The sequence below is a fragment of the Danio rerio genome, chromosome 11 (genome assembly GCF_049306965.1).
Source record: "Danio rerio strain Tuebingen ecotype United States chromosome 11, GRCz12tu, whole genome shotgun sequence".
Taxonomy (NCBI): Eukaryota; Metazoa; Chordata; class Actinopteri; order Cypriniformes; family Danionidae; genus Danio; species Danio rerio.
In genome coordinates, this window is record NC_133186.1 from 5,925,167 (window position 1) to 5,943,392 (window position 18,226).

The 18,226-nt window shown below is 39.8% G+C and overlaps 1 protein-coding gene across 3 annotated transcripts in view; it reads left to right on the forward strand.

The window, feature by feature from the left end:
• Positions 1 to 12,786, forward strand: part of arid3a (AT-rich interactive domain 3A) — a 67,270-nt gene extending 54,484 nt beyond the window's left edge. For all 3 annotated transcript variants that reach the window (XM_009305805.5, XM_068224269.2, XM_073916277.1), the window contains exons 6-9: positions 1,352 to 1,599; positions 5,415 to 5,681; positions 12,341 to 12,430; positions 12,513 to 12,786. In XM_009305805.5, the coding sequence (XP_009304080.1) occupies positions 1,352 to 1,599; positions 5,415 to 5,681; positions 12,341 to 12,430; positions 12,513 to 12,640 (733 nt within the window). In that variant the 3' untranslated portion in view covers positions 12,641 to 12,786. The remainder of the gene's footprint in view (positions 1 to 1,351; positions 1,600 to 5,414; positions 5,682 to 12,340; positions 12,431 to 12,512) is intronic.
• Positions 12,787 to 18,226: the final 5,440 nt, after the last annotated feature.

The following is an 18,226-nucleotide window of genomic DNA, read 5'->3' on the forward strand; positions in this document are numbered from 1 at the left end:
CCCCTAGTTAACGCACTCGATGCATTATGTTTCAACACATCCCATAATTTCTAAAATATCAGCCTCTACCAATTGGTTAATATGTCGGTTTATGGTACCAGAATAACAACATATAATATTAAAATATGAAGTGAAGGCTCGTACACACCGGGACGCTTTTCGTTTGCGTTTATCGTCAGCATTTTACGAGATATTTTTCCTCATTCAAATCCAAGCGATTTTTATCACCAAGCTAATACCATCCCTATAGTGAAGCATGGTGGTGGCAGCATCATGCTGTGAGGATATTTTTCAGCAGCAGGAACTGGAAGACTAGTCAGGATAGAGGGAAAAATAAATGCAGCAATGTACAGAGACAACCTGAATGAAAACAAGCTTCAGAGTGCTCTTGACTTCAGACTGGGGCGACGATTCATCTTCCAGCAGGACAATGACCCAAAGCACACCACCAAAATATCAATGGAGTGGCCCAGCCAGAGCCCAGACATAAATATAAAAAAATATATTCTATACTGTGCATTATTTTTGTTAATAGACAAGATTCTTGTTTAAAGCAAAGTCAGACCTTACTGTCCTAATTAAATCATTAAAAATCAAGGCATGTTCATATTTTATTTTGGTCAAATAACCGTAATCTAGAGGCCTTTACCTATCATATAAGCTTCTTCTGACACCATTAGCTAAAAGGTAATTTTGAACAACCTGAGATGAGTTATAGGCAACCAAGTGGCGAAGTAGGTAGTGCTGTCACCTCACAGCAAGAAGGTCGCTGGTTCGAGCCTCGGCTGGGTCAGTTGGCGTTTCTGTGTGGAGTTTGCATGTTCTCTCTGCATTTGTGTGGGTTTCCTCCGGGTGCTCCGGTTTCCCCCACAGTCCAAAAACATGCGGTACAGGTGAATTGGGTAAGCTAAATTGTCCGTATTGTATGAGTGTGAATGATGGGTTGCAGCTGGAAGGGCATCCACTATGTAAAACATATGCTGGATAAGTTGTCAGTTCATTCCGCTGTGACAACCCCAGATTAATAAAGGGACTAAGCCGAAAAGAAAATGAATGAATGAATGAGCTGAGTAATTTATAACCTAACTGGAATTTAAGTGAACTAATTCTTTAACCAAAATTTCAAGTGTTTCTTAATTCTTGCGCTTGATCAGCGTTTAACTGTTCTGTGCAGAAGATCATTTATGATGCACATGCAAGCTGAAGTATATGCAGTAGTAAAAAACAGTACAGTAAACATGTGCTCTCTGATTATTGATTATCATTACTGCAGGGCCAGAAAGGGTAGATTGGATCATTAATTTGCGAGAAACTAATTGCATGTTTTTTTTTATTTTCTACTGCTTTACAGATATATGAAGTATCTGTATACTTACGAATGTGAGAAGAGGGCTCTCAGCAACCCCAACGAGCTGAAGGCGGCCATCGACAGCAACCGGCGAGAAGGACGTAGGCAAGGTTTTGGCAACTCGCTCTTCACCTACTCGCCCAATGGGACGCCCACCATGCTCTCCTCACCCAAACGCACCATGTCATCAATGGGCATTGCCCTGCCCAGCAACGGAGCCTCCATCTCATCCATACAAAACATTAAAAAAGGTAAATCCTGCTTAAAGTACAGATGAAATCCAAACTCGCCATATAATTTTGTTAGCTTACATTGCTAGTTTTGTGGTGAATAATCTGTGCATGTCATTAAGGAAAAAAAAAGTTTGCCCTTGTAATCTGAGGGTGCTTTCACACCTGTGAATCAATTCAGTTGTTCTGAAACAGGGATTCAAATTGTTACATTGTTTCTCTTTGTTCTTGGTGGCTTCCACACGGCAAAGTTTCTAAATGGACCAAAAGAGCTACAACAAGTAACGTGCGAGTAAACTCTCCTCACATTGGTCAGAGTATCAGGGTTTATTTTGCAGTCCTGCTCAGCTGTCAGGGAAGGTGGTGGTTTGGTGGTGTTTGACAGGGTGCACGCGACGTGTCTGAAGAACCAGGAGGGATGCGGTGGGGAAGGGTGAGAAGGGTGCGTGACATATTCAAGGACTGGGAGGGAGACGTGCGATTTCCGGGGGATTATCACTGATTTGTGGGCATCCGGGAGTCTTTGTGCATTTGCGGGAGACTCCCAAAACTTCCAGGAGACATGGGATGTCTGGAATGAGCTCCTGCCCTACTTATAATTCTCTCTTCATATAGCCGTATGCCTATTACCTATCCATAATACACTGTGATATAACCGGGCTCGGATCGTATCGCTTTCTCACTACAATCGATCCGCTCCAGGGTTCGTTTCAATCGAGCCGAGACCACCTCATTCAGGCGATCTCGGAGCGATTGTTTTGGCCCGGATCCGAGCGCGATTGCTGGATTCACATATATCAAACGAACTGCGCTAACTCAGCAAACGAGACAGGTTCCAAAACAAAAGTCTAGATGCGAAAGCACCTTAAAATTAAAATCTGAAAATGCACTTTCTGTTTGTTTTCAGTTAAATTCTGAGATTACGTTTGCGTGAGGTTTTGGGCGTGGCTAACATGCTTAACCACGCCCCTCCAGCTGTCAGTTTTGACAGCAAATAGTAATGATGAGGAGGACATTTTTGTTAGGTTGTAATAACTCTCCATATAACCCATTTCCCAATCCCTCTGAATAAAATACGTACTTTACTACATCCAGTGGTGTAAAGTAACTAATTACAAATTCTCAAATGCCTGTAATTGAGTAGTTTTTTTCAGGAATTGTTATTTACTAAGTAGTTTTAAATAGATGTACTTTTATTTGGCCTTGGTTATATTTTTAGTGCTGTATCGGTACTTTTACTCCATCCCTTACTTTCCCTCAACCTACAGCAGGGCTCGAAATTAACTTTTTTACTTGGTAGCACCGGTGCTCCTAACTTCAAAAATTTAGGAGCACCAGAAAAAATTTAGGAGCACCCACCAAAAATGATTAAGCACCACTGCAAATTGTATTTTAAGGGATTTATTGTATTTTAAAACAACATCAATTAGGACTAACAAAAACCAGAAACAACTATCTAACTAATGCTGTGATGACATTGATATTTGTGTGCAATAATTCCAAAATTAATGTCGAATAAATATAAAATATTTAATGATGATGAAAATGACAATAATAGTAACAATGAATTACATTTCTCGTCATCATGCTGCCTTGAATGTGCTTGAATGCAAGTTTTCTGCTATAAAAAGTCTGTTACTTTATGAAAAACAAATGTATAGTTTGCATCAAACAAAAATGAAGCATTGCAGTAAGAAATATTTATTTTGTACTGCTGTTATATATGCATGTCAGTTTAATAAATAATATTTCTGCTACAAAACAAACAAAAGATTATAATAAATAATTAAATTCAAGGCTGAAAGCTGCAAAACAGTCATCAGTAACTAAATAAAAATATACACCTCAAGAAAGAATAGACAAAAGAAAGTAAGTAAAGTCTCACTTCTATCACTCTTTAAAAGTTTTGGTTTCAGTTTGTGTCAATTTAAATGTTCAGTCTGAGCTGATTTTCATTTTTCTGTGTTTGTGGAAAATCAGGCGAGTCAGCCGACCCAATTTTTGAGCAGGTTGAGCACCGGCGCAATACCGCTGTTTGTTATGAGCCGCAGTTTCAGTGTAAACTTAGTAAAGGCGAGCTCCTTTGATGATGATATGTACAGTATTAGATTTGACTTTTAGCGGACATTTGCGCTGAACACGCAGTGAATGCAACGCATCGAGATTCGAGCGCTTTCTCCGAAAAGCACGTACTCGATTGATCTCAGCTGGCGGATCAATATTCACCACGTCATGATCGCTCTTATCTGCGCCTCAACTTTAGGTGGGGTTTGCAAACCTGCGTGCTTTAAGTTTTCACTCTTCAGCCGTTTGTATTTCCCGTGGTCATAAAAGCTCCTTCCCTGTCATCTGACAGCGGAATACCTTGCGTGATTGATGGCTTATATAAACCAATATAGCGGCAGGGAAGAGCGATTCAGCACGTTTTTAGAAAAAATCAAAACAGGTCGCACTACAACCATTATCTGCAGTCGCACTAAAGCTCCCATGTATATTATGAGGTCGCATAGATTAATTTTCGGGCGCATATGCGACCAAAATGGTCGCAATTTCGAGCCCTGTACAGTCACTGCTTTATTTTTTCTTGTCTATGGGGATTAGAAAAGTCAATCCTGTGATTCCTGTCCAATAAAATCGCAATCAAATCAAACCTCAAGACACGGGCGATTTATAAATGCAGAAAACTTTTTGAAGCATTAAAAATGTCCAATAAGATGTCCAAAATTTTTACACGCAATGACCCAAAGACATTTCATAGACTGCATGTCACAGATGAGAAAATGACGGATGTCGACTGTATGATGACTGAGATCACCAAACAGCTTTAAACAATCACTAAATGGAACAAATGAAGAACGGAAGGAAGGGCTGAATGAAGGAAGGAACAAACAAGGAATGGAAGGAATGACCGAACAAAGGAAGGACCGAACTAATTAAGGAAGGAAGGAACAAATGAATGGAGGAAGGACTGAACAAACTAAGGAAGGAAAGAAGGAACGAATGAATGAAGGAAGGAAGGATTCAAAGAAGGACTGAACAAACTAAGGAAGGAAAGAAAGAACGAATGAATGAAGGAAGGAAGGATTCAAAGAAGGACTAAACAAACTAAAGAAGGAACGAACGAATGCATGAATGAATGAACAAAAGGACCTAATGAAGGAAGGAACAAAAATATGAACGAACAAACAAATGAATAAATGAGCAAACGAATGAAGGGAGGAACGAACAAGCAAACAAATGAATGAAGGAAGGACAAGACAAACAAACAATAGAAGGAAGGTTGGAAGGAACAAGCGAATATAGGAAGATCACTGAATGCACAACGGAATGTTACGTTTACACATCGCTGCACAAACTGCATGTAAACACATCAACATTTCACAGTATAATATGACGTTGGTTTAAGATGTTTGCTCGATGTTGGGTTTTGGTCACTTTGTAACACAACCTAAAATCAACCATATATCAACATTATTTGACGTCGTTATTGGACATCAAAATAACATTGTCCTTAGACGCTGGTTAGACATTGACTTTTGGTCACCTGACATCACAACCTAAATCTAACCTAATATAAACATCTTATGACCTTGTGTGCCTGCTGGGCAATAACTAAATGCACTACCGAATGTTACGTTTACACACATCCACAAATTACATCAGCATCAGCTTTTCACAGCGTAATACTCACTACGCATTACTCTTGAGTACTTTTAAAAGGTCTACACACAGAAATCTCTTTGATTTGGAAAACATGTACACACGCTCTTTGATGTCCACATTTAGTTTGGTTTATTTAAATGCGTTTTCTCTTTCAATTTCTTTTTTTGTTGTAGAGGATGACGGGTTTCAGACGCGCCTGCCTGCATCTCTGGCCACACATTCAGTAGCTGCAGCACAGGCCGCGGCTGCACAAGCGGCCACCATCGCACAGGTAGCTGCTCTGGAGCAGCTGCGGGATAACCTGGAGACCGGCGAACCCCCTCGGAAAAAAATTGCACTACCACTGGAGGAACACCAGCGGTTACTGCAGAGAGCCTTGCAGCACAATCTGATGGCCATGACCGCACAAATCCCCATGAACATCCGCATCAACAATCAAGGTAGTGACACTTTAAAGGTTCAAGACACCCTGCAGTACTTTTTTAAATTTTATTTGAACAGATTTATGTGTGTTGAGCGTATTTTAAGACAACATTACCATCTGTTTGCTTTAATTGAGAGGAAAAACTGGATAATGTTGAGCTTTTGTCTGCTAATTTCATCTTTTGGGGTTAAAATAATTTTTGGGATGGGATCAAAATCTGTGACGTAGCGTGAATCTGCAAGTGCAAAGGTTTCTCATTATTATTCATAGCCGAGTTTTCTTATCCTACGAGAAGAGCCTGCTTCTTAATTATTCACGAGACCACATGCTTTCTGAAGACCTGCCAAATTGTGAGACCCAATGACTGGGTGAGACCGCGTCTGCGCATGCCACAGGTCGTTGGTGTATGTTTCCATGATCCACGGGGTTTGTTGCATGTTTTTCTCTGCAAAACTGTCAGGGTCAATATCACAAACATCTCAGAAGAGCTGTACAAGAATTAGAGAATGGCGGGCTTCGTCCTTTATCAGTTGAGTTTGTTACCATTCAGACACATCGCCTATATCTGTGCTGCTGTTCGCCTATGTTTAAAATCCTCTTGATTACCAGCAAGGCTAATGGTTGGAATAGACAGGGCAGGAGACCTGCTGCACTGCTCTCCACTGTGTCTGCATTCAGACCCGGGGATTGAGGAGGAGAGAAGTCCTCCTCATTTATAGTGTTTTATAAACACGATTATCTCTATAATGATAAAACAAACTGTGGTTATGTGTATATAAAATTACGAATAAAAAATGTAGCAGGACATTAAAGTACATGTTGTTTATTTATTTGCATTTTAACTTTGTAAACTATAAAATCATGGCTCTCCTCATGGTTTGTGTCTCATTTTGTGAGCTAACTCAGTTGTTTGCTCCCCTCTTTTCTGCTGCCCCCTCTGCTTGCAGAGCTCCACGCCCATCTTAGAGAATGTTAAACAAAAAAATTCGGATGTAGACTTGAACTGACAGAGGGGGTTTCTTGACCCTTTAATATTCTGGGCTCCACACAGGGGATAAACCGATGTGTCAGTTGGTTTCTGGACTGATAGGGATAGTTCGCTCAAAATGAAAATGTACTCACTATTTACAAGGTGTCCTTAGGGTCTTAAAAAGTCTTAATGTCTTAAGTTTCAATTCTATTTTTTAGGCCTTAAATTTACTGAATCTGTCTTGTAGGTCTAAAATCATTTTAAACAGGTCTTAGTTTTCATTTAAACTGTAGGTAAAGCTACTCAATCAATCCAACACACATCCAATCAACAAATACTTCTGAATAAAACTTTTAGAACAGTCTGTTGTGCAGACATTTAGTTTTTAAAGAGTTTTTTATGTTATTAGTTATTTGTTATGAATATGTTATTAGAATTGTTATGAATACATGCATATAGCTCAGGTCTGCTTCTTTTGACACAATAATTAAAATATTTGGTTAAGAAATAACTAATTAAAGTTTGGTAGGGCAAGTAAATTTTTTCCCTTAAAGGCCATTGAATAGTCTTTAGCGTTTAACCCTACACTTATTAGAAATAAAGGTATGCAAGCTGTCACTGGGGTGGTACCTTTTCAAAGGTACACACTTGTACTTAAAGGGTCTATGTTGGTACCTCAAAAGTATATATCTGCACCTAAAAATTTCAAGAGGAACTTTTGTACTTTTTAGGTGCTAATATGTACCCTTGAGGTATTAATATGGACCTTTTAGGTACAAACTTGTACCTTTTAAATATGTACCACCCCAGTAACAGCTCGCATACTTTTTTTTTTTCTGAGAGTGTATATGCGTCTGAAATTTAATTCTTCATGGTCTTAACAAGACATTAAAAGGTCTTAAATTTGACTGAATTTGAATGAGTTTTTTTTCTGTTGAACCAGGGTTTCCACACTTGAAAGTACTTAAAAGTACTTGAATTTACACCTGGAAAGTATTTAAAAAACCACGTTGGTACTTGAAAGTTTTTGAATTAAAAAAATTATTATAGTTTATGGTTTGATTTCAAATATTGTAGCACCTTTTTGCAGCTAGTCCAACAACCATTCATTCATTCATTCATTTTCTTGTCGGCTTAGTCCCTTTATTAATCCGGGGTCGCCACAGCGTAATGAACCGCCAACTTATCCAGCACATTACGCAGCGGATGCCCTTCCAGCCGCAACCGATCGATCGATAGATAGATAGATAGATAGATAGATAGATAGATAGATAGATAGATAGATAGATCTAAAATTTACACTGTAAAAACAGAGTTGTTTTAAGTTGTAATGAAACATTATTGGAGAAAATTTGATTATAAATTACTAATAAAGTGCACAATCATATATAGTCCTATACATTGTACAATTAAGAGTTTTTTGTGCAGCTCAATCATTAGTCTACCACTTGTGCTATTGAGTTATTTGCGTTCCCACGGTGGTTTAATCATTTCCCATAAACACCAAGCTGAGAAAAAAACACCCTGAATAAAATCTGTGATGTTTCAGCAAAACCCGTCCGTGGAATATCCAGCTTTCGGGTTCCTGAGGTTATGAAATGAATTCAGTGTGTTTTCTTGTGCATTACTACAAAACCCCTCTTACATCACCATTCGCTGGTGCTAACTATTTTGCAGGAAAGACTGTGAAAATATTACCACAGCTTACTGGCATGTGGTAAATGCATGATCAGTTTACAGATCAGTAGTGTGAGGTGGAGATTTCAGCAGGGGTGAGTCATCACAGCTCTCATTGTCCCACGGTGACAATTCTAGTACTGTTCTTACTAGAAGCTGTTCTGATGAATGAAGAAAGAGGATGTTTAAAGTACACTGGTTAGATCTTATCAGAATTGCATTGATGTATTTACTTTAAAGGATGGTGGCGTGAATGAGCTGATTCATTAGAAGACTTGGAGGTGTTGACCTGCTTTAGACCGCAAAGTGAAAAAGACAAAGGCAAATAAATCTTTTTTGAGGGGATTCCCTGGCTCAGCACAGCGTGACTTCCTTTTCTTGGTTAGAGGTGTTAAATACTACAAGTTTCACTTTACATGGTTTATTGTAAGACGAATAATTAACCTAATAAATGAGCCGTGCCGCTGCTCGTGGACTGCTTTGTTTTTAACGTTGTGAAAATAGCTGTGGCGGCGCCCCCTGCTGTAAGCCAGCGTGCCTTCAGATTACTCTGAATCTGAATGCGAACAGGTGATTAGTAATTACATGTGTGCATTTAACCGAATGTGGAAAAGTGAAGCGCTGTAAATACCATGTGATAATCTTCCATTAATATGTATTTGCCTCTTGGAATTGATTTCCAGGGGCATTTTTTATAATTGCCTTATAGGGGATCTATTATGCCCCTTTCTACAAGATGTAAAATAAGTCTCTGTAAAATAAGTTTAAGCTTAAAATACCCCAAAAATAATGTTTTATAACTCTTTGAAACCGCCCCTTTTAGGTTTTTATCCTAAAGGCTCCTACGCACCGGGACGCTTTTCGTTTGTGTTTATCATCAGCGTTTTACGAGATGTTTTTCCGCATTTAAACCATAGACTGTAAAATATATGGACGTAGTATCCGTGACGTCACCCATAGGTCTCTAAAGAGCGCAAAAGAAGCCACAAGTAGGCGCGGCCAACCGTCGCCATTTTGTTCGCGCGTCATCACACCCACGGCGGGATACCAAACAAGGGCAAAGAGGCGGAGAGTGAGCGGAGCTACAGACGCGTGCTGCAGACAGTTTGCTTGGACCTGGTTCAGACACACTTTACTTTGGGAGAACGCTTAATACTTTATCACCTGTGACTCGTTTGTGTTCTGACCACTTGTGCTTTGTTGTACACTATATTAATAAAGTGTTTAGACTTTTAAAAACACTGCTGTAATCAAGCGGCAACCTCCCGCTCTCCCTCAGGAAGCCAATACGGAAGTAACTAAAACTGCAATTCATCCGAAATTCCGCTAGTCCTGGCCGCTCCTGGCTCCAAAACAGAGCAAATTTCAATTGAGCCCACTGTTAGAATGGCCAACTTTACAGCAGAAAAAAAGGTGTTTACAGCCTGGTACAAAAAAAGGTTTTGGTTAATACAGGTAATATTACCCTTCATGACAACTGTGAGGGGGGTGAATTTTTTATAACTCATCCGTTTCTTTTATATTAAGTTATATTAAGTTTGCATAATTAAGGGCGTGGCCACTTGAGTGACAGCTAGGTCTCGTTGGTCGCCGTCACGTCACCTCAGCTGAATCCTGCAGATTAGCCACTGAACTCGGCATATTTATCGTATTTCTGTGTTGTTTTATGTGGCTTTACACAGTCAACTGCCTTTTGGACTTGTTTCCTACAATTATTTGATGGAATGGCATGCTGAGTGCACTTAATTGTGCTCACAAACCATTCACGTGGCCTCCGTTTCCCATGTGAGTAAAGTTATATACTTATATACCATCTCTATACATGTATTTGTTTTATTTAAGATCATTTATCGTTTATATTTATATTTAGAGCTGTAATGCACTCCAGAATCTGTCAGATTGATTAGCTGTGGGCTCTAGAACAGTCATCTGAAGTGTTGTCATACAGTGTTATGTTGGATTTCATCAATAGTCTTACATTTACTAATACAGACTATATCTGAAGTGTTTGGAAGTAATTTGCGTTTTCCTCCTGTTGAGAAACGTCATAAGAACAATGTTTAGTGGCTCAATGTATTACAGCAGTGTTTTTAAAAGACTAAACACTTTATTGATATAGTATACAACCAAGCACAAGTGGTCAGAATACAAACGAGTCACAGGTGATAAAATATTAAGCGTTCTCCCAAAGTAAACCAGGTGTCTGAACCAGGTCCAAGCTAAATGCAGCATGCGTCTGTAGCTCCGCTCACTCTCCGCCTCTTTGCCCATGTTTGGTATCCCGCCGTGGGTGTGATGACGCGCGAACAAAATGGCGACGGTTGGCCGCGCCTACTTGTGGCTTCATTTGCGCTCTTTAGAAACCTATGGGTGACGTCACGGATACTACGTCCATATATTTTACAGTCTATGGCTGTAATACATTGAACCACTAAACATTGTTCTTATGACGTTTTTCAACAGGAGGAAAACGCGAATTACTTCCAAACACTTCAGATATAGTCTGTGTTAGTTAATGTTAGACTATTGATGAAATCCAGCATAACATTGTATGACAATGCTTCAGATGACTGATCTAGAGCCTACAGCTAATCAATACGTCAGATTCTGGAGTGCATTACAGCTCTAAATATAAATAAAAACGATAAATGATCTTTAAATAAAACAAATACATGTATAGAGATGGTATATGAGTATATAAGATGGTATATATAACTTTACTCACATGGGAAACGGAGGCCACGTGAATGGTTTGTGAGCACAATTAAGTTCACTCAGCATCCCATGCCATCTGATAATTGTAGGAAACAAGTCCAAAAGGCAGTTGACTGTGTAAAGCCACATAAAACAACACAGAAATACGATAAATATGCCGAGTTCAGTGGCTAATCTGCAGGATTCAGCTGAGGTGAAGTGACGGTGACCAACGAGACCTAGCTGTCACTCAAGTGGCCACGCCCTTAATTATGCAAACATAATATAACTTAATATAAAAGAAACGGATGAGTTATAAAAAATTCACCCCCCTCACAGTTGTCATGAAGGGTAATATTAGCTGTATTAACCAAAATCTTTTTTTGTACCAGGCTGTAAACCCCTTTTTTTCTGCTGTAAAGTTGGCCATTCTAACAGTGGGCTCAATTAAAATTTGCTCTGTTTTGGAGCCAGGAGCGGCCACGACTAGCGGAATTTCGGATGAATTGCAGTTTTAGTTACTTCCGTATTGGCTTCCTGAGGGAGAGCGGGAGGTTGCCGCTTGATTTAAACCCAATCGATTTTCACTGGCGTCAAGCAGAAGAGAATGCAAAATCACTCCTTGACGTTAGATGGCGCCGCGCAACTTTAAGCTTCCAACACCCGCTTATAACACAGAAGAAGAGAAGGAGAGGAAGTTCACACGCTTGTTGTTAAAGTTACTGGTGACTCGAACAAGCATAGTTGGTTCAAGTAGCAGCTCCAGCTTTAGAGATGAAGAAAATAGAAATAACTATTGTTCACCAGAGCAATAAGCAGCTAAACGTTCTCATCGCCTCTGGGCATCTTCTTAAATGTGCGCTTGCATTGACAGTTTTGCACTTGAGCGGCTCCAAGTGCAGTTTACTGTAACTTCAGCAGCTCCGTGCACGTGAACAAAAGTGCCAACCTGATTGGTGGAGAAGGTTTTGACGCGGCGAATCAAATAAAAAAAAAACGAGCATGAGGCGTTTTTTTTAAAATGACGCTTTTGCGCCTGGCGTTTTGCACATTGGTGTGCACGATCACATTGGCGCTCTTTGTGATCGACAACTCCACAACTACATGCAAGGCAGGTGCAGAGGGTCATGCCGATCCCTCAACGCAGAAGTATAAACCAGGCTTAATGCAACAATCTGAAACTCCCCCCAAAAAATAAGATTAAATAATTATTCACAGTATTTTGAAAAAAGTGTCCACGAAATCAATATTGTGCATGTCATCCTGATTATTATCATGATTTATTTAATATCACCATATATCTAATTGAGCCAAACTCTTTGTTGTCTCATCAGAAAGCAGACCAGACTCCGCCATGAACCTGACCACCAATGGCCTGAACAGCATCAGCATGTCTCTGGAGCTTAATGGAGTCGTCTACACCGGTGAGAAGCCTGTCTCCATCTAGATAGCATTCAATTTCTCCATGTTTCGTTTGTAACCCGTCTTCATGTCTTTCCATAACAGGCGTCCTCTTCGCCCAGTCTGTGGCACAGACCTCGTTGGGGGCATCTAACAAATCTACAGGCAACAGCGGGCCTCAATCAGTTCTCCACACACCTACCTCATCTTCCTCCAACAACCAGTCGCCTTAACACCTCAGACTCTCCCTCAATGCAAACCAAAGCCAAAAAACCTCAGTAACTACAGAAGATATGCCAAAAAATAGTGCAGGAATAACTTGATCGTTCTCAACTTGAAGTACACTAGCTCAGGTCTTTTATTTACACTCTCCTTTATTCAGGAGAAATATGAAATAACAACAGAGTTTATTATAAAGATAATATAAATCATATATATATATATATATATATATATATATATATATATATATATATATATATATATATATATATATATATATATATATATACATATGCAAAACCTGTGAATAATTTATTTCTCTTTCTGTGAGCACACTGTGGCGTTAACAAGGCAGCATTCTGCTTTTGAAGGTTTCATCATCTTTGACAGATGACCGCTTTTCATCTACAAGCGAAACCACAACAGTAGTGTTATTGTTATAATGTGTGATGCAAACAGCTTAAGGGTCTGAACTAATAATATATATAATTGTAGATTTATTTTCTCAGTGTATGTATCTGCAGTGCCTTGTGAAGGTTTTTTTTTTTTCTCAGCACAGTTTGAATGTGCTTTCGGCAGGCACACGTCTAAACTTCAGCGCTAACACAACACATTGTGCAGACTGAGGGTTTTATTTTTCAAATATTTTGCAAGTATTCAACCATTTGGTTTTCCATCTCAGGTCTGCACTGTGATGGTCAGTAAGCATTCTTGTTAATGTTTTTTTGACATGCATTTGGAGGCATATATGTGTTCATAATTATTTTGTTTTGTGTTTGCCTCTTTTTGACTACTGGCAAACTCTAGCTAGAGTCCACTTTCACCATTAGCCTCTAAATGGAGGCATGGCAGAGTACAAACGGCATTACCTGAAACTTCCACAGGCCGCAAATGCTTTTTGACCCATAGTTGCATTAAAGTAGAAAGAGTTCAGTGGTTGCCTTACCCTTCTAGGACTTTTGTGAAGCTTGTGCTTAAATAAATTTGACACCAAGAATGAGAGAATAATAACATTACATTCATTTTAAAATTCAAACTAAACAATCATGTTTAATCAGAGATCTGGAAAACATTTGGTTGTTCCTTCATCAGATCTTTCAGTTTATTATGATGCAGTTTTGAGTGTCATTGTGGCGTCCAATGAAGCTGCATTTCTTCATCACACAGGGCAGTTTCTGGTTATGCTTTGCACTCTGTTTTTTCAACACAAAATGCAAGAGCACAAACATTTTAATCACAACCGGATGTTTCGAAAGTGCGAAGTGTCTTGATCAGAAAGAAAAGGGATTTGAAGGATGTGGATTCAGTTGTTTAGAGATATTAGATCACATCCTTCTAAGTTTTTTTAATTCTCAAATCAGTGAGTAAGAACAGTGAGCTTGTCCTGTCCTCATCAACATGTAGCTGAAACTTGCTCTTCTAGCATCACACTGTATTCAAGGTCAAATACTGACTTTAAGGGCATCCAGGGATCATTTTTTTTCTTTTGAGAAACACAAACCGGATCATCTAGCTCCTCCTTTCCTTATGTAAAGCTGAATAATTGCCATTTCAAGTTAGCTGGGCATAGCGGGTGAGGTGGTCCAGGCTTTGGAAAAGCAATGTCACTTAAGCCTCGCTCCATTATTTCGGATTAAACTCATGGCCATTGCTTTGACAGCTCAGATCCTTCACTGTCAACCTACCACCTCACCTATTATAATTTTTTACGCTAATGAATACAATCCTTTATTTATAAGGACCCCGGATCTGTGCAAGAAGCAGCATAGGAAGTCTTGTTACCGTTTCGGTCTTTATTGTAACTGTACATATTAAGGACTCCTCATTATAACACAGCCTCGGTCTTAACTGCCAGAACCTCTACCTCAGACACATTTACTAGCTAAGAAACATATGCAGGGTTTTTTCTCCACTTTACATGAATCTACCAGCTCTAAGAGACAACATGTACAGTGCATCTGGAAAGTATTGATAGCGCTTCACGGTTTCCACATTTTTTTATGTTACAGCCTCCAAAATGGATTAAACTCATTTATTTCCTTATACTTCTACACACAATACCCCATAATGACAATGTGAAAAAAGATTCTTTGGGAATTGTTGCAAATTTATTAACAATAAAAAAGCTGACAAATCTCATGTACATACGTTTTCACAGCCTTTGCTCAATACTTTGTTGATGCACCTTTGGCAGCAATTACAGCCTCAAGTCTTTTTCAATATGACGCCACAAGCTTGGCACACCTGTCTTTGGGAATTTTTTCCCCATTCCTCTTTGCAGTACCTCTCAAGCTCTATCAGGTTGGGTGGGAAGCGATGGTGTAGAGCCATTTTCAGATCTCTCCAGAGATGTTCAATAGGATTTAGATCTGGGCTCTGGCTGGGCCACTCAAGGACATTCACTGAGTTTTTGTGAAGCCACTTTATTAATATTTTGGCGGTGTGCTTTGGGTCATTGTCCTGCTGGAAGATGAACCGTCGCCCCAGTCTGAGGTCAAGAGCACTCTGAAGCAGGCTTTCATTCAGGATGTCTCTGTACATTGCTGCATTCATCTTTCCCTCAATCCTGACTAGTCTTCCAGTCCCTGCTGCTGAAAAACATCCCCACAGCAAGATGCTGCCACCATAGGGATAGTATTAGCCTGGTGATGAGCGCTGCTTGCTTTTCTCCAAACGTAACGCCTGGCATTCACTCCAAAGAGTTCAATCTTAGTCTCATCAGACCAGAGAATCTAGTTTCTTATGGTCTGAGAGTCCTTCAGATGCCTTTTGGCAAATTCCAGGCAGGGAGTGTCTTCCGTCTGGCCACTCTACCATACAGGCCTGATTGGTGGATTGCTGCACAGATGGTTTTCCTTCTGAAAGGTTCTCCTCTCTCCACAGAAGAACACTGGAGCTCAGACAGAGTGACCATCGGCTTATTAATCACCTCTCTGACTAAGGCCCTTCTCCCCCGATCACTCAGCTTAGATGGCGGCTAGCTCTAGGAAGAGTCTTGGATGGTTCCAAACATCTTCCACTAATGCATGATGGAGGCCGCTGTGCTCATTGGAACTTTCAGAGCAGCAGATTTTTTTCTGTAGCCTTTCCCAGCCTTGTGCCTCGAGACAATACTGTCTCTGGGGTCTACAGACAATTCCTTTGTCTTCATGCTTGGTTTGTGCTTTGACATGCACTGTCAACCCTTGGACCGTATATAGACAGGTGTATGCCTTTTCAAGTCAGGTCTAATCAGCTGAATTGACCACAGGTGAACTCCAATTAAGCTGCTGAAACATCTCAAGAATGACCAGTGGAAACAGAACATACCTGAGCTCAGTTCAGAGCTTCACGGCAAAGGCTGTAAATACTGATGTACATCTGATTTTTGTAAAATGCCACATTAGGATCATCCTCTTATTCTTCAATGCTGTTTTTCCTCTCGTTTTCATCGCTGATTGATTTTTACAATCAAACTCTTTAACCTTTAAGTGATCATTGTCATGTGACAATAGCTTCTAATCATAATGGCCTTATGCTTCGCGTTCTAATGTTGTTGTTTTTTCTTGGAAACAATACTGTTACCACACAGAGTAAGACGGATGTGCATACCGCCGCTTTAAAGATGCTGGTGTCCACAAGTGGGATGTCAGATCTGTTTTTACTCTGATTTATGCCTTTAAATATGCAAATTTCGAAAATCTACCATGCAAATGTAGTCCGCTTTATTGCAAGGACAACCAAAATTGCTGGACAATAAACTCTCGCTATTATTGCAGGATGCCTTAGTCGTTGTAATTGTTTTGCTTTTTCCTCTGTGCAGAACTTAATGTTACACTAAAACAAATCAAGACATTCATTTTTCAATACATAGACAGCTGTGAAATCTAGGTTTTACGTTAAAATAGGCATTTGTTGTCTACTCAGGAAATGCAGTTCTACCTCTAGTCATACAGATAAGTTCATCATCTTAGTGCTGTGGTCACAGTGCATGAAAGCCCTTTTGTAGTGCTAATGCTAAATGTTTCGTTTGGCACACTGACTCAAGGATGCAAGTGTTTTGTTTTTGTATCTCAGTAACCCTTCCTTATGTGAGTGCTTTTGAGTTTTGGCTTGGTTCGAATCTAAATAGCTCCAGCTTTTGTTGTAGCGCTGATGCATTCAGTGCATTTCCACTTGTTTGTACGTTTTTTTTAAAAGCTATTGAACTGTGTTGTGTCAACCTCTTGATGATCGCTTCTATTATTAGGGGTGAAGGACAAAGACAATCCTAACCTATTTAATCTAATCTCTGTTTGTGTGAATAATTCACTTTATTTCGAACATGAATATATCAATATGTAACTAGGGGGATTTAGGGGATCCAAAGAATGTCACACAAGTGCTGTTATGAATGGAAAATGATGGATTCAAGATACTTTATATTTTAGGAAATCTTCACACAACAACTGTACCTCTCAGTCTGAGTGCTGAAAACCCGTATGGTAGGATAAAATGACACACCTCAGCACGGATGAAATTGAATTTTGACTTTTTAACCGAAGTTATTTGCCTTTTTATATGTTGTTCGACGCTTCAGTTTGGGTGTTTTCTGTTGTGTTTAAAAAACAAAAAACAAAACAAAAAAAACAGAAAGAGAAATTTCATGTTAAGTTTGTCGTTTCAGAGTTTGCGAAATGTACGCTCGACGTTTACATTTTATAATTGTCAAGTATCATATTTTTCAATGTTTGATTTTTCACAAATCTTCAGCTGTAAACTTAAACATTGAATACAATAAAGTATAATTCTCATGTTATTTTTGTGACGTTTCTTTTTATCTTGACTCCTTTCAGAACTTTGATTAGACTTTTAGACTTCAGTGTGTGTGTATATATATATTGCAAAGTAACAGTGCGTTTAGCAGAGGTGGGAGTAAAGGCTGATTTATACTTCTGCGTCAAACGTCGGCGTATGCTACGGCGCTGACGCACAGCCCTTCGCCGTGGCCGTCGCCGTCGCTGACGTGCACCTCTCAAAAAATGTAACTACACGTCGCAACGACGCATAGCGTAAGCTCTGTGATTGGTCGGCTTGGTAGCGCTGACGAGTCTGGGCGGGACCGAGAGCCGCGCGAATGGCGCGAACGATTGTTTACAAGTGTGGAGTCCCGTGAAGGAGCTCCGGATGGAAAGTTTTGTTTTGTGTTTACCTCATAGTTAAAGTTGCTGCACGTTCGCCGGTTCCTGCCTCAAAATGAGCGAGTTTGAGCCACTTGTACATCCCGGAAGTGTTCAGGAAAAACTAAAAAGCAGAGAAGAAACTCGACACAGAGGAATATTTACACCTCACTGCCAACTAGCGTTTCGGAAGTGTTAATACAGACCGACAGAGACAGCGCGCAGAAGTATAGTATATAGCCTACTGGCTTAGCAAAGAACAACAGGCAGGCAAAATACCAGCGGCCACGAGAAGGGTCTGGCTGCAGACCTGATGCAGTGCAATCTTGGCTGCATCCAATGCTTTTTAATGGGCTCACGTCACCTAACCCTATCCGTCACAGTGACGTCACTAGCTCCATTTGAGTGCATTGTGTCTGACATTGCATCGCTGAGTGATGCAGTCTCAGTTTGCATTAT